Source organism: Ambystoma mexicanum, chromosome 4p (genome assembly GCF_040938575.1).
Source record: "Ambystoma mexicanum isolate Mex_15411 chromosome 4p, UKY_AmexF1_1, whole genome shotgun sequence".
In the NCBI taxonomy this organism is placed as follows: Eukaryota; Metazoa; Chordata; class Amphibia; order Caudata; family Ambystomatidae; genus Ambystoma; species Ambystoma mexicanum.
The window spans coordinates 1,073,683,355-1,073,706,147 of NC_090927.1; the positions used below are offsets into that span (position 1 = coordinate 1,073,683,355).

Sequence of the window (22,793 nt, forward strand, 5' to 3'; positions counted from 1 at the left end):
TGTCTCATTTCTTCAAGACCTCGCCTCCACCTTTGTTATAATTACTCCCTTATTATAACTCTTTCCTCTTCACTACTATTCCCTCCTCTTCACTCCTGCTCCCTTCTCTTCACTACTACTCCCTTCTCTACTCTACTACTCCCTTCTCTTCACTACTACTCCCTCCTCTTCACTACTACTCCCTCCTCTTCACTACTACATTCTCCCCTTCACTAAACCTTTCTCTACTTCTCTACTTCACTACTACTTTCGCTGCTTCACTACTACTTTTTTCCTCTTCACTACGACTTCCTCCTTCGTAATACTACTCCCTCCTCCACTCTGCTACTCCTTCCTCTGCATGACAACTCTCTCCTCTGCACTACTACTACAACTCCACTTACTCAGACAATATCCTTTCACTCAGTCCCAAACACTTCATATTCCCTCCTTCTACTAACACACCTGCCATACTATCATGCACACTCGGAACACAGTACCATTTGCACCCACTAACCAATACCTCACCTTTTCAAGAAGTCACCTTCACATTCCGCTTCTTCCTTCCTCCTGCTAGTTTGCCATCTTGTCTTTTTGACCTCACCCAAACAACCCACAACTTCCTGCTTCTTTTTGTCCTTTTTATGCTCTTCCCCCACCCCTTCCTTCCCTGCATTGGATCACTACCCTTGCATACCAATCAGGCCCTGTCTTTCCTGCCAGTTAGGTGTTAGAAATAGAACAAGTTACAAAAAGCAGGTAAAGCCCCACCCACTTTCTTTGCACAGGTCCGCAGATGAGTTTTGATGGCAGCCCCCAAAGATGAATGTCCTAGTTCATATCAGGGGGCCATGGTCCTGGCCTCCTCTATGATAAGTGAGCTTTGTATGGGGGTTTGTGTCCCACAAGTCCTTCCTGGTTGTGTAGTTACTCTGTGCGTGTGTTGTCTGCTGGTGCAAAACTGTCCAGGTAGTAAAGGACACTAGAGGGTTGTTTGTTCTGTGGGTCTTGTCCGGACCTTAATTGATGTCTCGTCAATAGCATGGGGCGTATGTGGGTTGTTTTCCTCCTGTTGCTTTTCATCTTTATTCATTTTGTGCATGCTGGCTCCAGTCTGGCGAGCAGTTTGTTTCTGAGGTGTGACCAAGCAGAAGTTTAAGCTGGCACTAGGGCGTTGGGGGCAGATTTCTGACCCACTGAAGTGTGACCGTCATCCTCTGCCTAGCTCTGGATTGCTGCCTGGGAGGGAGACCGGCCACTCCCAGCTGAGAGGGGTTCCCTTCCCATCTTCGCAAGGCGGGGACTGTTTGTCACAATATTTAATTGACACCCTGCAACTTTCCTTACCGGAATTGTTTCGAATGACAGTACATGATACTCCGTGCACATAGTGTTTGTATGCGACACTATCCAGCAATGCTATATTGAAACCAACTTTCATCCATAAAGGAGAAATAACTTTTAAACTTGTAGAACTTAATTTATCAAATGTTTAACTTTAAGAACAAAAAACAATCTGAATCAACAATAAGAAAGTCATCATATGTTTCAGCTTATATCTGATGTGAGTTACCGTAACACACAAGAAGTAAAATTGATTTTGTGGATGCCACAGCACCTATGGAAGTATTTACATATAGTACATTTTATGTACTAACCACACATATCAACTTAATTGCCCCGAAGAAGAGGGTTTAACTGGAAACACTTGTTGGCCTTTGTGGAATATGATTTGGAAGGCATTTGTGGACTATGTTTTTTTTTTCTGATCAAGTTTTTATTTCACAACAGCAAATAACAACAAAATATGGCATTAATCTTTAAATCATACTCCTTGTCAACCAAAGTCAAAACATACGAATCAGTTCATCATAAATTACCACTAAACATTGTATATAAGAAAAGAATAGAGGTGCATAAAGGGGGAAAAGAAGAAGAAAAGGAAGAAAGGAAAAAGAAAGAGAACAACAGAGCCAAAGACTGCAAATTACAAAAGCAACAATCCATGCAACAGACACAAGAATATCACAAAAACATAGTATAAAACCATAAGTAATGACACATAACAGTAATATACAAAGCCAGGGATACATCAATCCCGAATGAAAGTTCAAGTTCATCCATAGACATCAAGAAAACAGCTCCAAATGTCCCAACATTTCTAAATTTCATCCTTATACTTGTAAATGGCTTTTTTTAAAAAATATGTATGTAGCCGTCACTTGCTTTGCATATTACACATAAGACAAACAGTACATTTTAGCACTTTAAATTACACTTTGTTAAAAAGAGAGGAAAAATTACAGAACTTCAAATCCAACTAAAACCGATTATATATCACATATTTAACATAAAATACCAGCTGACAATTCTTTCAATACAGATAAAATCATTTCAAAAAATGTCATCATATGATACATTAAATTAATATCATTCCCATCCAGGAGCTGTAACCAAAAGTTCTCAAAATGTTCAGTGGACTTAGAATTATCATATCGCTTTACGTAATTAAGTCTTAGTGCATTAAGGCTTTCACAGTTACATATCAAGTGTTTAGTAGTTTCAATCATGTCATTACCACGTAGGCGACACAATCTCAACGATCTTGCCATTCCTAACTTGGCACCCAATACTTCCATCGTATCCATTTTATTAAATTTAAATAGTAAATACCTTTGTACTATCCAAGGATGTGGAAAAGCTTTTTGATACTTAGGAACTTTTTTTTCTATAGACCAATTTTCAAGAAACAGCCCTCCTGTTGCTAGAATTGCCACATGTATCATATCACGCTCTTTCGCTTGATTGTATATTGCCATTTTTAGCTGCCTTTTTACGTATTCTTGCGACATATTCAAGCAACTTAATTCGTTCCCTTTGGCCCACTTCTTATATAGCATACATAGATGATTGATCGTCAAACATTTCCTGAAATTTCCAATCGTATTAAACACATTCATCATGGATACTATGAATGTATTCTTTTCTAATACACATTACTTCATAAATAGCATTGCTTTTTTGTATTCTAAAATGTCACTAGCAAATCTAAAATTACATTCTAAAACAATGAGCTCACTAGATACATTACTTGGCAGTCTTAAAAAGTTGTTTTAACAAACTTCCTTCAAACTTCTTAAGTTCGAATTTAAAATTCTTTCCCCACACTTCTGCTCCATATAAAAGACAAGATACCGTTTAGCAGAGTATAATAAAACAATTGTTTGTATGGATAATCCACTTTGTTTACCAATAAATTGAGACAACGCTCCAGCGATTTTTTCTTTTTGCATTTCAGTTTTGTTTCTGACCAATGGTGGTTCCATTGCAACTTATGATCTATGATCACTCCCAAATATTTGTAATATTCCACAGGTTAAAGTTGAATGTTGTTCACATACCACTTATAGGTATTAGAACGTCTGGTTTTACAATTGCCTAGAAATGCCAATACCTTCGTTTTTCCAATGTTTATAACTAGACCATTTTCTTTTAGATATTCCTCTAATGCATTCAATTTATTTAGCAATCCTAGAGGTGTATAGTCTAATAACACTAGATCGTCAGCATAACCAAGCCAACCTAAATGTAAAGATGAAATCTTAACATCATCACTTCCTATTTCTTCAAAACACTCAGGAATATCCGCAAGGTAGAGGTTAAACAGTGTTGCTGCTAAGGTGCACCCCTGTTTAACATCTCGACATGTGGGTATCGGGTCAGACAATTTACCTTCTCTGTCTAGTCTAATACGTACTGTGGTATAAGAGCTGGATCATATATAGGAGGCCTTCAGGAATCCCCCATTTTTTTAACTTGATCCACAATTTACTTCTTACAATAGTGTCGAATGCTGCACTTAGATCGATGAATAGAGCATATATTGGTAGTTTACGGACAGTCCAAGAATATTCAACTGCAGTTACTAGATTAACAATGTTGTGAATAGTAGATGATTTGGTTCTAAAGCCAGATGGATTGTGTGGCAAGATATTGTTATTATCTATCCATTCATTTAATTCATACAACAATACTTTGGCAAATATCTTGGCGGGACTGTCTAACATCGCTAGCATGCGATAATTGTCAGGCTCTTTCTAATCACCCTTCTTGTGGATCGGTAAATGGCTTTTTCATACGTTGAGACAGTAAGAAGCTCCTCCACCCATTCATCAATAATAAAAGAAAGACTTGACTTCCAGGACCTCAATATTATTTTTTTAGCAACCATGCATGCTTGCAGCAACCAGATTTTCAATTTCATCCAGCAAAGAAATATCGCCTAGAATGAATAAAGAAGCATTCATGGGAATTGCAATGTTTAAGACTAGACTCAATCGTTCACAAACCTTTTCCCAGAACTGCATTCTTTGGGACAAGACCAAATCAAATGACTGAGGGAACCTCTTGAGCGGTGGCACTTCCAACAGAGGTCAGTGTCCAAAAGTTGCCTCCTGAACAACCTCTGCGGAGTCCAATAGGCCCTAAACAGTAATTTTGTTTGAGAAGCTCTGAGGCCCCAATCCAAACTCACCAGACGAGTATTTTCACAGCACTTCCGCCAACATCTTCTCCTAATTCCTCAACCCAAATGGTTGGCAGCCGTGGATCTCCTTTTCTATTAGCCTTTATGATTCCATACATGGGAGAAGCAGGGTGTGCAGCACTCGAGCATAACGCCACAGCTGTCCAAGCGGCACTTTGAATATTCAATTGTGGTACCTCAACACAAGCTGAAATTATAATCTTCAGTTTTCGATATTTCCAAACGAGCAGTCCGCCATGTCATTTAACTGTGCAAGTCGAGCATACGGTATCCAATTGCCACCTTCAAACAAATCTTTAAAGTATTTTATACAAGCCACAAACCATTCTATCCAAAAGAGGGACTTACCCTGGAATTTCAATGCTGGGTTATTCCATATGGATGCATCTGGGTGTAAACATTCAGTGAGCCCGTTTGAGATGAAACCCCTCCCCCTAAATAAAGTGAATTGAGATTGCTTGTACTGAAATGGCTGCCTTGAGCTGGGCTTGCAGTGAAATGGCTGCCTTGAGCTGGGCGTGCAGTGAAATGGCTGCTTTGAGCTTGGCTTGCAGTGAAATGGCTGCTTTGAGCTGGGCTTACAGTGAAATGGCTGCTTTGAGCTTGGCTTGCAGTGAAATGGCTGCTTTGAGCTGGGCTTACAGTGAAATGGCTGCCTTGAGCTGGGCTTGCAGTGAAATGGCTGTCTTGAGCTGGGCTTGCACTGGAAGGGCTGACTTGAGATGGGCTTGCAGTGAGATGGCTTTCATTAAAATGTCATAGACCCCCTATATACACTATGACAATGTCCCCTGTCTCTTGGGTTTTATAATAGTCAAAATATCTTTTTATGTTTTTAGTCTAAATTGTGTTAATGGAACCCGGACACTATGAGGTATATTATGACCCTCTAGACCCATGACTCGAGATATATAACTAAGCTATGCTATTAAGAGTACAATTATCCAACTAAGCTGAAGGTGAATATCATAGTTTTTTGGTCTCAATCAGCAGCACTACTGACAAACTAAATCAAGAATAATATAGATCATAAGTGCCACAATTCACCAGGTTAAATTCACCTTACACTATATTCTTTTTCAGGACGTAATGGCGGATCATGACCCTCTGTATCTGTTTGAATTGGATGGGAATAAGAAGCTGGAGGAGCTGTTTGTAGTAAGTGAAAACCTAAAAAAAATACTTTTGTCACAGAAGTTCAAAAAGAAGCTTGGTTTTATGCCCATTATATTTAAAAATGAGAATAATGGAACATGTTAACACTTTTGGCAGTTACATGCACACAGGCCAGTAAAATATTTTGGATTTGAAGCAGAAATGTTCAATACTTAAAAATATCAAAAACTGAGAAGGTTCCAATTATTGAAACTTTCTTGCTAATACATTTGGGAGAACGTGATGTGTCCCAAATTTGACCCACGGTCCATGCACTTTGGAGGTCATATTCAATACTAACGTAATTTGACTGCGGGAGCCGTTGGGTGTGGACATACATCGCTGCCAAATGTTTGTCATTTGTATGGCGGAGTGTAAACTTGCAGGGCAAAAAACAGCATACACGTGTGTATGCTGACATTTGCTCTACAATTTTACACTCCGCTATTTAAAATTCTACTCCCCACGCTGCTCATCTGGAGAAAAGCTGGACAATAAGCGCCTCGGTTCATATCCTCCATCTTGGAAAGGTTCAGCCCCATCTATGTAAGAAGTAAATAGTAAGAAAATAGGCCCACCCCAAAGTCAACTCAATGGAACACTCACTCCTGATTCCTTCACAGCCCTTCTCTGATTGGACCCTAAATCCGCTGATACTTCCCGAAAGTAAACCATCCACCTGCCTTATGAGCCACTTCTGCCCAATCTGTATGCCCATAGATTTTGGGAACATAAAAAATCATTAGTTTGTGAACAGGGTAATGCTTCTTAGTAGGTACTAACCCTCTACTGTCAAAAGCAACCATTTGCAATTCAGAATCAGTTACTTGAAATAACACAGCAAAACACCCCTCCAGTCTTACACATATGGTACATGTGAATTGACATACACTAAAATGGGGTCATCCGTGAAGGTTTGTTTTAACTTTGGAGTGCAGTTTGCGAATTTTGCGGTCCATCATTCCCTATATCGCTCCCCATCTCTGCAAAAAAGGGTGCTTATTGTATAATACAGATTGTATCCCATTATGAGTAGAAGGATAAACTTGGGTAAGATCAGTTAGTAGCTTACTGATTTTGTCGACATCTGGAACAAATTTATGGTAATGAAATGCCAGAAACCTCTGCAGTTATGTGGGCTATTAGGACTCTTTAAAGCTTTGCCTTTGTTGCTTCTCACCCCAGCAATTTCTTGTGGCAGCTGTGTCTTCGCTTGGAAGCAAGTAGTTAAGTTAAGTACTGTACAAAGTCTAAAAATAATTGTTAGCTATGTTCCACAGTCTAGAAGCATTTTTTTATGTCTGCTTCCCACTGTCACAGGAGTTTCCGCTTGTGGTCCCAAGTCTTGTGGAAATTGGTTGACTGGACATAGATTTAAGCTCCCAACTTCAGCCGTTCCCTTCTTGGTAAACCCATTGTTGTCGAGCAGTCTTGAGGTTAATTTTCGATGTTGCCGGATCATTCTTAGTGAGGGGCTTACTGTGTTCGAGGGGCATGGTGTGTCAGGATCTGAATCGTATTGGTTCCTCAGGAGCTGATGCTGGGTCAACAGACCTCTAACCCCCTCAAACCCCTAAGAGTGTCCAGAAAGCAGCTATTTGACTATACATCTATGCTCTCATGACACTTCAGACACTGCACTTTCATAAAGAGATCTGTAGAAAACACAAGAGAATTAACTTCTTTCTACATAATGTCACCAGTCTTTTTTTCTATACTGCTTTTTATAGAATATCTCACTATACCTCAAAAGCCTCCTCAAAATGCCTGGAGCCGTTATGTTTTCAACTGTGAAGGAACCCTTGACTCTCAGAAGATATTTCCTTTAATGTTTCTATTCTCAAATAACCTACTACTATTCCCTATCTAATCTATGACTTAATTACACTGTAGATATGTATTACATGTTTCCAACATTCCTGCACTTGGAATGGGTAGCCAAGGATTCCTTTGCAGTCTTTCCATTCTTGCAATCCCTTTTATGATTTACCTGCAAAAAGTACACATTCTCCGAATGGGTTCTGTAGACTGACATGACAAAACTATCGTTAATTGTTGAAAATCAATGATCCTGTAGGTCACTGTTCCGATTCGCTTATCGCCTGATGTGCTTTGCACTCTGAAGTAAACTGCACTGAGAATGGGCATTTGTGGCTGGCTGGCATAGCCCAGAGCAGACCTGGGGGGGGGGGGTTGGAGGGGGGGTCAAGAGTTGGTGTGCTGGCGCACACTGGGTCCTTTTGTACTCGGCCCACCTGTCACCTCACCCTGGCGTGGTGCTGTTAGTTGCAGTGCAAATATCTCAGAAACTGTGCATCTTAGGGCCTTGGAACATTGTTTTCGAGGTCCTATAGGTACCTCGCTTGTAACTCGTGTCAAGACCGGTCCTTCTATGACCCCATTGATGTTTCGCCGATTTCAGGCAACCGTCTCATGTGTGAAGGTGCTGAAATCCAGGGAAAGGGGTGGGTGTCTGTTGGGGAATTTGCAAGCCCCAAAGACCCAGGACTACCTGTGTTATTCTCATATTGGAATCATGAGCGGCAAGCCGAAAGCGGACCTGGTGCACACTAGGGCACAATTTCTCTACATTAGTGGTATTCCATTGGTGGTATCTTATTGGTGGTTTGGTGTAGAGACTCGAAATAGACTTACCAGGTCACCTGAAAGCTGCAATATGGAGAATCGGCTCCTTATGATTTGACCCAGTTCAGTGTTTTGGTGCACCTTGCTTTTTACCGCCGGCGTTACTAAAAATATGTCCTTAGCTTTGTACCTCTCTATGCGTTATCATGAGTAATTGGTGCACACAATGATAGACCAAAAACTGATCTAGTTCTTTCATGTACTTTATGAGCAATTGAGGTTCATTACTACACAACACGAAATATGCAATGCAATGACTTCAGCATGACCTTTTCTGTAATGGAAGATTGAAAGCTCACATCGCAAACTCGCATTTCCCCTTGCAGCGATAGCAGATTCTATTCTTCAGGCCAGAATAGAGCTGCAAGCACACTTCATAGTAACTGCTTCCCCGCGATACAGCCCTTTCTCCCACAATAAACGTCAATTACTATTCTAGCATTGGCTGGCCAAAACCCTATCTATGGCCTTCAAACATATTATTCATATTGCCAGAGCTTTAATCTTCCAGTTTATATATGTGAAATTTGCTTTTTGGACGGTGCAGAAATAAGTGAAAATAGCTATCTACGCTTGTAAGTACAAAAGGTTCACCAGCCAGCATCTGCTCACAGTACGCAATCACACAAACACACAACCTTACTTGGTACTTTATTCTCACCTGTAGAATGCTTGAAATATTCTCGCCAGGAGCTTCCGGAAAGGATAGGTTCTATGTGCCCTCGGTCCGCTGGGCTTGGATTACCCCTCCTTCCTCTGCTGCTGAGAATTCCTCTCAACACAGGTCGCCTGGCCAGTACTTGCACACAGAAAACCCCTTCCCATCTGCTTCTCTCCCTTTCGGCAGGAAAAGCCCAGCAAACACACTGTTGTCTCCGAGAGCCAATCCTTTCTTTTCTTTTCCTCTCTGCGTTTCCCTTTTTAAGGCCTCTCTCTTCAACCTTGCTCTTCATGTATCATCTCCTACAGAAAGTGTAAGAACTCCCTGCCCCTGCCCTCACATGCCAATCAGACACCACCTTCCAAAATGGGCAAGCCTCCAGAATCTTCCAGAGAACACGTGTTTCTTTCCTTTCACCTTTTACCGGAGTTTCAGGACAGCAAACTGATGCCAATGAGTTACATTTCTCTATGCTGGTTTCCTGCAGCAGAACACAGTTAATGCAGATTATTTGAGCAACATGACTTTTCACATTCCTCAGCTCATATCGTCATCGCAAAAGCATCTTTATTTCTCGCATTTTTCAAACACTGCACAGCCTGTGCTTGCAACCTCATGAAGTGGGCCAATTTATACCAATGATCTGCACCAATAATTTGCACCATTGAACTATGGACTGAGTTGCCTTCAATATAAGTAAGGGGTTAACGATTAGTATGTTACTGGTTAGTAATTGTTGTATGCTTCATTGCAACTCAGTCCATACTATACCACGGCGTGATGTGCTACGCTGTGGTACAGATACCATGCAAAGTTGGGTTCAAACACCCGTTTTTCTTGGTTTTATATACATTCACAGTACTGATTAACACCAGAGTCTCACATCAGAGTCTCACACCTCTTGCTGTCTGAGTCTGAGTCTTTGATAACATTCTGTCCCAGCTGAAATTCGGAGCCTCATTTTCCCCACATACTCCCCCCCCCCCTTTATTTCTGTTGAGACCTGGCCTACCTGTGAGCTCCTTCAGAAACATGACTTTTGGCCACATTTAAAATGTATGTGGTCCATTTAATTGAGGTTTTCCTTTCTCTACCAGCAAATACACGGACATCATCATATGCACTTTGACTGTAAGTACTATTAACCACATCAAAACAGCTACCATTGAAATTGCCATAATCACCAAACCTCTCTGCCCAGGTTCCCCAAGTGAACATATCTCTCTGTCAGAACAAAGTCGCTCACAGTAATATTATTCTTGTTTAAATTATTTTTGATTGTGTGTATGCTTTTATGATTCAGCAAGTACTCAACATGGGGATCAATAGAAAACCGATTTTTCGTAAAAAAACAATAATCTCCAGCTTTCCCTCCCACAGATCACCATCCACATGAAATAGTGCCAGTTCACCAATCGACACCACTGGTGTATATTCACATTCTAGCCCTTGCTGTCTCATGGATTCATTGAGGCAACAACTGCATCAGAGCCTTCCATCTGTTGTCCCTTTCTGTACTTAAATGCTGTCGAGACCGGTCCTTCTATGACCACATTGATGTTTTGCGGATTTTCGGGCAACCGTCACATGTTTGAAGGTGCTGAAATCCGGGCAAAGGGGTGGGGTGGACAAATGTTATGTAACCAGTAATGTCCGGAGGGTCCTAACTGGTAACTATGCAAAATTTGGCACAGATTGGTGAAACTTTCTAAAACACCAGGCTCTGCTTTTCCTTAGCCCAACCACTCTGACCCTTTGCCCCTCTCTTTGTTTCTGACTTGCACCTTTCCTTGGCACCCCAAAGTTCTAAAACGTTATGTGCCACCTGCTCCACAACGATACTCGCCTTAAAGTAGCTACTGCTTTTCGCTGGGTTTACATTAGAATAAGTATTATCCATAACTAATATTTCCAACCTGTGAGACAGGCATGGTGACACGAGAGACACAGACTCAGAAAGTAAGATTTCAAAACCTTTATTCAAAGTTTTAGGGTTGGTGTAATCTTTTCATATAAAGTGGAATGTATGGGGTGCGTGGCTAGATGGCTACGTGAAGGGACGTGCCCTTGGGGAGCCCCCGCAGATCCGGTAATGATCCTTTGGAAAAAAACATATTTTTGAAGGAAAAGGCATGCTAAGGATATACCCAACTGTGTCTGAAGGACCATGGCATACAAAGAGAGCTATGAGGGCCTGATCCGTGGCGTGGAAGGGAAGTTACGGCCGCCGAAAAGTAGCCGGGTGGCAGGGATCGAGAGACTGGCAAGATGGTGACCCCTGGACAAAGGACCATAAACGGACCCAGAAGTTGCGTCCGTGCATGTGGGTTGGTGCTGTCACGACTAATTCCGCTGTGGTTTCAAGAGTACCCGGCCAGTAAGCACCTTAGGGGGCACCGCTGAAGGGGTCCTGCCGACCGCGATACGAACACCGCGGACCGGGACAAGAACAAAAGGTGCAAGGGGTCCTGGCCAGTACTTGGCATCGGATTCCGTGTGGGGCCGGTGCGAATCACCTCTGCTGGCGCTGCTGCCACGGAGCGCGGAGAGGTGGAGAAGCCGATGCCGTGCTCGCTGGGCTTCGTGTATGAACTTTGAAGAGCCTGACGAGGTAAGGCCCCTGCGATGCCATAATCACATAGGCACGGCCGCGAAAGGAGCTAAAGCGGCCGAACCCAGCGGGTGCACTGACTGGCTGGGTTGCGGCACGTCGCACTGGGACATCAGCGGCACGTTACATCTGGACACCGGCTGCACGTTACATTGGGACACCAGTGCCGGGGCTTTACTCAGTGACAGGCGCGGCCGCGATTGTGCCCCCTGAGGTTCCTGGTGAGATGTGAAGCCCGGCCCGGGAGTATAATACGAGATCCAGCTGGAGAAGGCTTGCCGGGTCCACGGCAGGGACAAGAGCAGCAGGGGACCCCTGCCTACATTGATTGCTGGAGCTGTGGCGGAGCACCTCCGGCAGGGCTGCTTACGCCGCACACAGAGTGGCGGGGCAGCTGGCGCTGTGCCCCCTGGGTTCCACACTGAGCCTCAAGGCGCATGTTTGCTGAACCCCAGGGAATACGAAATAAAAGTAGCTTGCACCGGCATGGGGTTGGACAAACGCCCAGTGACAAGACTGTGGGCCGGATGGCTGTGGGGCCCCATCAGGTCCAGGTGTAGAGGGGCGTGGGACCAGCGAAGGTGCCTGACCACCAGGAGGCCAGCGTAATAACACAGAGCGGGTGCAGGCAAGTGGGAGAACGCAGCCCATTCCAGGTGCGCAGCAAGCAGTAAGGATGTACCCCTAAGACAGGCTAAGAGGGCCCTAAACATCAGGAACAGCCCGACACCACGTAGACCCTCACGCGAGAGGCGGCTGAGCTGGCTCACACATAGTTGGCACAGCACAATGTCTAACAAAGTTGTAAGACCAAAGAGCAAGCAGCCCACGTTAGATGCCTATGCCAAGACATCGCCAGGGGCGGAGGAGGTCAGGAGTAAGGGCAAAACTACTACTGTGATGGAGGAGCCTCCGGACACGATTCAGGAGGTGCTGGCGGCGATTGCGGAATTGAAAGTTGCCTGAGAGACTAAACTGGGCCTGGCTATGAACAAACTGAAAGTGGCACTGGATCTTAAGGTCGGAGGGGTCCAGGAAGAAGTGAACTTACTAAGACAAGATGTGAGAACGCTTGCGGAGCGCACTGGAAACCTGGAAAAAGAGATGGCCCCAAACACGGCGGACTGCGCCGCCCATAGATCGGAACTTCATGCCCTTGTACAGCGAGTAGGCAATCTGGAGAACAGAGCGGAGGAAGCAGAAGGACACGCCAGACGCAATAACATCCGCATCGTTGGATTGCCAGAAGGAACAGAAGGGCCTAACCCAACAGAATACGTGGAAAACATGTTACTGCAGGAAATAACCGGAGGGACACTGACCCAGGGGTTCGCTGTGGAAAGGGCACACAGGGCTTTAACAAGGAGGCCGTCCCCGGGAGCCCCTCCCAGGCAGTTGATTACAAAAATTCAGAATTACCGGGATCGGGAAAGAATACTCGAATTCTTTAGGAAGGGTGGAACGATCGAAAGGGGGCCGGCGAAAATCACTGCATACCCGGACTACACCTTGCAGGTACAACGTAGCAGAATGAACTTTGGAGCAGTGAAAAGAAGACTGAGAGAAACAGGTCACAGATATATGTTGCTTTACCCGGCCAGACTGAAGGTGTTCCACAAGAATAAAACTTTGTTTTTCAAAACTCCAGAGGATGCTATGGATTGGCTGGATATGCAGAGCCGCCCCCAAGAATCGGGTTTCCAGACGGGAGCCGAAGAAGATAAGTAACATGTTGCTGTGTTGCCCGAGGTGACATAGCGCAAGACATTGGGACTAGAATATAGTAAGGCTCACAGGGAATGTGCTGCCGGGAAAGTACATGCTTGCAAGATCCGGTTGAACTGAATAATTCTAATTATATAAGTGGGAGCTCCTGGGAAACAACCCTTGAACCCCCATAGCATTACGCTTAGTTAGGTGACGCCCTGCGGGGTCCTGGTTCTCGGTGGCACGAGAGAACGACCAGACGCGGGTGGGCCTTAGATCCAGGGATGGAGCTGGGCATTTGTTGGGGTTGGGTAGGGAGGGGGGGGGGGGAAAGAGTTGTGTGCAGTGGGGCGTGGTTGGTGAAGGGGGAGGGGAGAGTTATCGAGGGTGGGAGGGAAATGAGCCTGGAAACGAGTCATCAGGAACGACATGGGAGGAGGAGGGAGAGAGGACATCAAGTCAATGGAATCGGGTAATCTCAGGGTTGTGACCTGGAATGTGCGGGGCCTCAATAGTTGCCTAAAACGTAATAAAGTATTGATGTACCTAAAGAGGATGAGGATTGATATAGCTCTGCTACAGGAAACCCACCTCACCAGGAGAAATTGGAAGTGGCTAGGAGAAAATGGAGGGTTAGCGTCACCAGAGCCACATACTCGGCATATGCAAGAGGGGTGGTTACATGGGTGGCACCACATGTGCAGTTTTAGCTGCTCTGATCGACGACAGACCCGGTAGGTAGAATGGTGGTGGTGGCGGGACTCCTGGAAAACAGGGAAGTGAACATCATAAATGCATATGCCCCTAACCATGATACCGCAGCCTATTTGAGGTCCTTATATAGTAAAATTAGCCCCCTGCTGGGTGGAGCAATAGTGTGGGGAGGTGATTTCAATTGCACCCTGAAACCCGGGATGGACAGGTCAGATAGCAAGCTATCAAAACCTGCGCCAGCAGTCAAAGCGTTGGGGACACTGTTGACAGACCTTATACTGGAGGATGTGTGGAGATGGTTGCACCCAATGGACAGGCAATACTCGCATTATGCAGCGCCACACGACCTGCATACTAGGCTGGATTATGTGTTCGCCGCTGCCGAGATAGCGGGAGAAATGGTGAGCGCAGAATATAAAGCCAAGGTGCTTTCGGACCATTCGCCTTTGGTCGTAGAGTGGAGATACCACCCCCCCTAGAGCGCGAGTCCCAACGTGGAGGCTCAGAGCCGAGGTCCTACAGGATCCGGGATTCCGAGAGGACCTGAGGCAGGCCGTCGAGGAATATTTTGACATCAATACGGGCAGTGTATGATCCATGGGAACAGTATGGGAGGAATTTAAGGTGGTGGTGCGTGGGGTAGCCATATCAAAATCCAAAGGACTCCAAGGGGGTATAGAACGAGACTTTCAGGAAACTGAAAGAGAGCTGGAGGACCTGATGCGAAGGGGAGGGACCACCCCGGGAAGACAGTGCTAAGATAAGAGATTTACAAAATGCTAGAATCGAACTCTGGGACAGACTGTGCAAGCTAAATTATAAGAAATACACAGAGAGGCAACATGCGGGGGAGACAAGCTGGGCAGATTACTGGCCTGGTTATACAAAAATGAGACACCCGGGCGGGTGATTAGAGAAGTTAGGGATGCGGAAGGCCAGATCCGCAACACCCAGGAAGGAGTAAACGAGGAGTTCCTCATATACTATAAATGTTTGTATGAGAACGTGGGTGGAGATATGGGTCAAGAGTCAAGAAATTCTGGAAACAATAGAAGATCTAGGGCTACCCACCTTGGATGACCTAGAACAAGCGGATCTGGAGGCCCCAATCACCTTAGACGAACTGGAGACGGTGATCCAACACCTGCCCACGTGTAAAGCGCCTGGGTTGGACGGGTTACCCAGCGAATTCTACAAAGCGTATAGGCAGGAGCTACTCCACCCGCTGCTGGCCATGTTTAATGAGGCTTATGAACAGGGGGAGCTGCCGGAATCCGTCCGAGAGGCGATGATCATCCCGCTCCTGATACCGGGCAAGCCAAATGAGGACTGTGGGTCATATAGGCCCCTATCAATGCTTAATCAAGATAGCAAAATACTCACAGCAGTGCTTGCCAACAGGCTTAAGCGAGTAATAGGCAAATTGATACACTCGGACCAGACAGGCTATGTCCCCGGCAGGAACATCACAGATAACACCATAACACCATAACACCATATACCATAACACCATATAATTGGTCACACAGAGAACGACCCGGGTGAGCTGGCCGTAGTATCATTGGATGCAGTCAAAGCCTTTGACTCAGTGAGGTGGCCATGGCTGATGGCGACCCTGAAAGGATACGGGATAGGGCCAGGATATATGAGATGGGTCAAGATGTTATATAGCTCCCCGATCGCGAGGGTCAAAACAGCTCCATAATCTCGGACATGTGTCAACTCAGTAGGGGAACTAGACAGGGATGCCCCTGGTCGCCCATGTTATACATCCTCGCGTTGGAGCCGTTGGCAATTTGTCTTGGGCAACAATACAGAGAGGTGGGGATTCGTACGACAGAAAACACACACCTGATATCACTGTATGCAGATGACAGGCTCCTCTATCTGCGCTTCCCTGGGAAGTCCAGCGTGTTCCCCCTAGGAAGATACAAAGGCATTCCACGGGAAAACCTGCCCATTCCGCAGATACCCTGGCAGACTGATACGTTCAGATAATGTGCAGGTGGATGGCATAGATACGACGGCTTAAGGTTTTGGGGAGGGAAGAGGGAGGGGGGAGGACGGAGCAGAGCATTGAATAATGTAATGTCTTAACATTGATTGCGAACGTCCTAAATGGTTATAATGTTTGGAGTGTTTGTTTAAAATAATAAAAATTGTTACAAAATAAATAAAAATAAAGTGGAATGTATGTATATGTGTGTATATGTTTGTACGGCTATACACATCCACTCCGCTGAACCGATGTCTTCCAAATTTTGTATGGATTCTTCATTTGTCTTCATTTGTCACCCGGGTGAGCTGGCCATAGTGTCATTGGATGCAGTCAAAGCCTTTGACTCAGTGAGGTGGCCATGGCTGATGACGACCCTGAAAGGATACGGGATAGGGCCGGGATATATGAGATGGGTCAAGATGTTATATAGCTCCCCGATCGCGAGGGTCAAAACAGCTCCATAATCTCGGACATGTGTCAACTCAGTAGGGGAACTAGACAGGGATGCCCCTGGTCGCCCATGTTATACATCCTCGCGTTGGAGCCGTTGGCAATTTGCCTTAGGCAACAATACAGAGAGGTGGGGATTCGTACGACAGAAAACACACACCTGATATCAATGTATGCAGATGACAGACTCCTCTATCTGCGCTTCCCGGAGGAAAACCTGCAATATGTGCTGGAGATGATGGATCGCTATGCCGCCCTCTCGGGCATATCGGTAAACCCTGGGAAGTCCAGCGTGTTCCCCCTAGGAAGATACAAAGGCATTCCACGGGAAAACCTGCCCATTCCGCAGATACCCTGGCAGACTGAGACGTTCAGCTATTTAGGCATGAACATATTCCACAAGATAGAGGCAAAGCACAAACACAATACGGAGAAGGCAATTGAAGGCATTAGAAAGAGCATGGCGTTCTGGTCCAGGTTACCCCTGGCCATGATGGGAAGAGCAGCGTTGCTCAAAATGGTGGTCTTGCCCAGACTATTACACTTTTTTGTAAATGTCCCGTACCCAATCCCCAGACGTTTCTTTGCCAGACTCCATAGCCTGTGAAGGGGTTTCATATGGCATAATTCTAGAAATAGGGTGGCCCTGTGGAAGTTACAAAACTTGTGTGATAAGGGGGGCATACACCTGCCGAATTTTGAACTATACTATTTGGCGGGACAGCTATTTTATGTAGCTAGGTGGTTGTCCGCGGAGGAATCCCCAGAAACCAGGCTCTTGCAGGGTGACTCTGCCCCATACTTCCTAAAAGAGACAGTGTGGCTACATAAAACGAAAGTGGCGGGGATGGGGAGACTGTTGGTGCTGGGCTGGGAGGTCTGGCGTAGGGTATGGAGAACTGTGGGTGACCCGGACCCGCTCTCTCAGCAGGTCCCATTGGTGGTACTATGTGGGGAAGACTCCCAACTGATTAAAGAGGTCTGCAGGTACTGGGAACCGTTGGGCCTGGCCACCCATGGAGACATTTGGCAGGAGGGAGAGGCAGTGGAATTCCAGAGGTTGCTGGAGGAGACTGGGGTGCATAAGGGCCAATATATCACTTACACCAGGATCATGAAATGGGTGAGGGAAAGGTGGCCTGAAACCGTACTCGCTGGAGAACCCGATGCCACCCTAGAAATGACGTACAATGTCTCGGAGGGCGGGCACGAAATATCTCGGATATATGAGCTCTTGAGTGTGAAGGAGGGTAAGGAGCTGCTCCAACTGAGGCTTGATTGGGAGGGGGAGGTGGGTGAACCCATGACAGAGGGACAATGGGATAAAGCCCAAAGGTACCACAAGAAGGTGTCCCGGAATGCGAGACTCCAGCAGATCCAGCTGTATGTCACCCACAAAGCTTACCTGTCCCCCGGCAGAATAGCCAGGTTCGGTGGCTCGGCCATACAGAAATGCCCCAGGTGCGGGGAGGAAGAGGCTGGGCTGTTACATATGTTCTGGGCTTGCCCGGGGGTGAAAATATTCTGGGTAGAACTGGAGACGAGAATGGCCAGTCGGGGGGTGGTACTTGACATGGGGTCAGCTTGGGCATGCATGCTTGGGAGTTTCCATAGGCCACGGAATCTAAAACATATTAGCAAGATGAAAGACCTGGCCTATATCTTGGCCAAGCGCAGAATTGCAATGGCCTGGAAGGCGGCCCACCGGCCTAGTGTGGAGATGTGGTGGCCAGACCTCCTGAAATGGGCTGAAGCAGAAACTGCGGTCTGGTATGAAGCAATTACTAGTGGGGGGGAGGAAGAGGTAGGCCCCCTGAGAGCCTGGAGACAACTGGTGACCTCGATGGCAAACCCTCACCAGGTTAATCATGAAACGGAAGACTGGAATGAGTTGGAAATAGCTAAGACACCGGAAAATGTGCAGGTGGATGGCATAGATACGACGGCTTAAGGTTTTGGGGAGGACGGAGCAGAGCATTGAATAATGTAATGTCTTAACATTGATTACGAACGTCCTAAATGGTTATAATGTTTGGAGTGTTTGTTTAAAATAATAAAAATTGTTACAAAATAAATAAAAATAAAGTGGAATGTATGTATATGTGTTTATATGTTTGTACGGCTATACACATCCACTCCGCTGAACCCATGTCTTCCAAATTTTGCATGGATTCTTCATTTGTCTGGGGTAAGATTGTAGTCTGTTTGGATGCAAAAATTCACTCCGTAGAAACCCTCATATACTGATGCTCACCCCGATTCACTACAGTAGGTACGAGGAGGTTTATTAAACCATTTTTAAAGGGAATTAAAAAAAAGACTGTACATTTACATTTTGTTTTATCACGCCACTCCAAATATGGGAAATGACAAGGTTACAGTTTACTTAAGTTCATTCACAAGAAGAGAGCACAATCAATCAGTCTTTCACACTTTAGACACTTTATCAAACGAACATCCCTTGGAAAAGCTCCATCTGATGCAAACCAAAAATCCATTTCAAGAGCTTCTGAAACACAACAAACAGCAGCACGACTTGCCGACTAGAGGAGAAGAGCAACCTTCTCCAGGGCAAATGAGATGCCACAGCAAACTGAAGCAAGACTTGCTGACATGAGGACAAGAGCAACATCCTCCAGTGCACATGAGATACCACTCGATCAGGACATGGGCAACGCCATGTAGCCCAGCCTAGTACCTAAGTAATCCTAATTCTAAAGGGACGTTTCCCTCAAATGATGCTTCGAACGGCAGTAGATGTCTGGAAGTCCAAATCAAAAGTCTGTATATGTTTAGACATATACAGACTTTTGATTTGGACCTATGCTTTCCCTCACTCTATACAAAAATGTCTTGGGGTGTGGGGGGGTCTCTTGTCAAAAAGGAAAAGTAGTGGTTCAACAGAAAAACAGAAAACCCAGGATTGGTATCCGGTGGCTTCCTTGCCAGGCATGGTTTTAAGCTCACCAAAATGAGTTCAATCAAACAGGGCTGTTTGCAAGACCTTTGCCATATGATTCTTGCAGCAACTCCAAATACCTTCAGCGTCTTTCCCTTCCCCAAGCTTCAGTTCTTTCAATACTATGAAGCAAACCAATAAGTCTCCAAATTAGCCGGGCCTCTTAGGGTTTCCTTCCCCAAGCTCAGGCCCCTTCCAGCTTTCAAACACAAAGCAAAATATATTGCAGTTCCTTTCAGGTTTCTCAGGGCACCCTTCCCCAAGATTAGGCCCCTCTAATTCCAGACACAAATTCAGCTGGTCAGGCTCTGCTTTTTCCTTAGTTACAACTTTCTTGATATACAGTCTTTTCATGGGATAGAATCAGAGGCTTTCTAAAACACCAGGCTCTTTGCTTTTCCTTAGCCCAACCACTCTGACCCTTTGCCCCTCTCTTTGTTTCTGACTTGCACCTTTCCTTGGCACCTTTTATATTCAGATATATATTGTGCCAGCTTGCATTGCCTTTTTTGTCCCTTTCACTTTGGGGTGCACACTTGCACTGTTCTTTTCCACTCTATACTCCCCTCTATACTTATGTCCCTCTTTCTGATTCATTGTGCTTCTTGCACCCTTCTATTTTATACACTTCTGTCCTTGGCTGTGCCCACGTGCGCTTCTTTTCTTTTGCTGTGCGCCGTGGCACCTTTAAACAGTCAATTTTCTTCTTCATGCTCACACACCTTTTCTTACTTTCCTTGGGGGCCGCTTGCCCTCTCTTGACTTTCTCATGCGCCCTCGCACTGTCCTCTTGCTTTGATTCTTGTTTGCTTTCAATTTTACTTGTGAGCAGCTTGCCCTTTCTTTCAAATCACTTTACTTTCTGTCCTCTTATTTCTGCGCTGTGCACACTTTCTTTTCTGTTACTTTCTTTCACTTGCTTTACTTGCTTTCTTTCTACTTTCTTCTTCTTGCTTTCCGCTTCATGCCGTTTTACTAATCTTGCTTTTCCTCCCTCTCCCGCTCCAGCCACCCGCACGCTCCCGAGTTTCTCTCTGTCATGCACAACTTACTGGGTAGCATAGCGCTGGCAACCGGTTTCTCTGGGATGCTTTGTGTCAAGGTCAGGGTCTCGCCACCTACCCCTCAGACACCATTGGATCCGGCACACCACCCAAGGGAACAAGCAAATACACAGACGCTGTCATCAGGCTCCCAGCTGCCTCGCTCTGGTTCTAAGGAGACACAGCTCCCCAGCCGCGCTGCAGCCCTCTATAATCACTGGCCAAGCATTGCAGCACACCGCTTCCTCCTTCCTCCACAGTCAAGTGGAGTCAGGTGTAAATGATCACTATTAACTGCCTGACCCTGCCTGACTATCAGTGGGCAACTTGAGTTCTTTCTATGGCATGTTGCCCTTACCTTCCCCATGTTATTCCTATGACTAATCTCGACTGATCTTAGTTGCCTCTTCTTCGTTTCAGTAGTTGGTGGAAATGGGGAGGGGGAGAAGGGGTGAGATGGGAATTGACATTCATCGGCTGTCTCATTATAAGGTGATTGGTAAAGGACAGGGGAAGATCTCCTGGCCTTCTCACCTGGCCATGCAACCCTGGGCCTGCATAAATCCTTTACATGATCTGAACTGCAGAAAAACAAAGGAGCATTGGAATTAAGATTGTCTTTGTCTTACCTTGCTTTCCCCTTTCCCAGGGGTTGTTTTGGGATAACCGGTTTGTCTCTCTCTGGGGTTAGTGGTAATGGGACCTGCATAACGCGTAAAGGCTTCTGGGACCTCTTCACCTATTGTCCCATTAGATTACTGTGTCTCTCCTAGGGCATTCTTCTGCGGGCAACCCCGGCTCTCCCTACCAAGGTGATCATCCTTCGCTTGTCTGCCCCCAGGGTTGTGATCTAAAAGCGATGACCCTTCCCTGGCCACCTGCATAGAGGATTTTCAGTGTTTACATGGGAGAGTACCCAAGGTTTCTCACAAAGCAGAAATAATGTATCTCTGAATGACTAATGTCCTTAGCTTTGAAAACCTTGGGTTTAAAGTAAATGCTTAAATTTCAAAACGTAGTCACTGCACCCCACCAGTACTTTATGTCCCACAAACATTTCTTTAAGATTTTCTCAGGCAAGTTCTCAAAGATTCTTGGTTTGTCCTGAAGTTCAAGAGAAATTCAAAACCAGCCTGTTTTCATGGATAATCAGATGAAAGGCAGTTTGGAACCTCCAGATGATGACCCTTGGGCCTCCCAGCAATCCTCAGCCAAACAAGCATCAGCATCCTCCCCACCATTTTCGCTTGGGAGAAGCCTAGTCATCTGAGGAATCTGGTTAAGGAAAATCTACATTGAGAAAATAACATCCCCATCTCAAAACCATACATAACTCCATGCAACTTTCTCTCAGCACTCTACTCTGAATTCTCCTAACAGGAGAAGGAACATGATGGGGTGCTCCTGTACCAGTAAATTGCTGGCGTTTCCCAACACGGTCTGCCATTCTGTGGTTAATTGTTCTCATTCGGGCACAGTGGAGCAGTTTGTCCTCCTTCTCCACACTGATGTCAGAGCCTCTATGAGAGCAAAGACCCTGGGACATGGGCCTGTTGAGGTGGACCATGCGGCTCATAGGCTTGGTGATATTGTTGTTTCTCCCACTACCAGTATGGTAGAGGTGATCCACGCCCTCACTCCTATCTAGACAAGGAAGTTCCTTAAATTGTATCTCCTGTCTTAGCCTTCCCAGTGTCAAGGCTGTGTTTTCACAAGATGTCCTGAGCAGCTGCTGAACCCCACAGTTTCTCTAAGGTCTTGTACCCTCAACCTGTTTAAATACAGCTGAGCCCAAAACACCCCCAAGGGAAAGGGGAAGTGGATAAAATAACAAACGGTTCAGATTCGTGGCCTTGACTCTGGAGGATATCTGCATGGGAAATAAAAGATTAGCACATTAGAAAACCATTGTTAATTAATCTGACCCTCTTTTCCCTTTCCCCTGTAATACTCACTGTACCTGAATTCCCTCTCTTAACAGCTTAAGGGATAACGTCATGAAAAGGCCCCTGGAGTATTTGATTTCCTTTCAAAGTCTTTAAAGAGTAGCACATTTTCTTCAGAGAGTGAAGTCTTTTCTAAATAACCTTTGAAATAAAAATGGATGAGTCTTCAGCCTAGCACCTCAGTTCTTCTGCCTTGACTTTGCCTCTGCATTTAAAGAAGTTCCAATTTACAAGAAAATGAACTAGACTTCCACAAAGAATTGCTTGTTCTATCCAATGTGAAAAATGCCTGTTAATTAACTAATGGCACGAGCCGCATGTTCAGGGGCATTTTAATGTCCAATAAACAAAGGTTTTATCTGCACGCGTGCAGTAAA

The 22,793-nt window shown here is 45.3% G+C and overlaps 1 protein-coding gene across 3 annotated transcripts in view; it reads left to right on the forward strand.

Moving 5' to 3' along the window:
• The window catches only part of AK9 (adenylate kinase 9), a 1,784,103-nt gene that overhangs the window by 392,296 nt on the left and 1,369,014 nt on the right, over positions 1-22,793 (forward strand). For all 3 annotated transcript variants that reach the window (XM_069606660.1, XM_069606662.1, XM_069606661.1), the window contains exon 10: positions 5,609-5,683. In XM_069606660.1, coding sequence (XP_069462761.1) covers positions 5,609-5,683 — 75 coding nt within the window. The remainder of the gene's footprint in view (positions 1-5,608; positions 5,684-22,793) is intronic.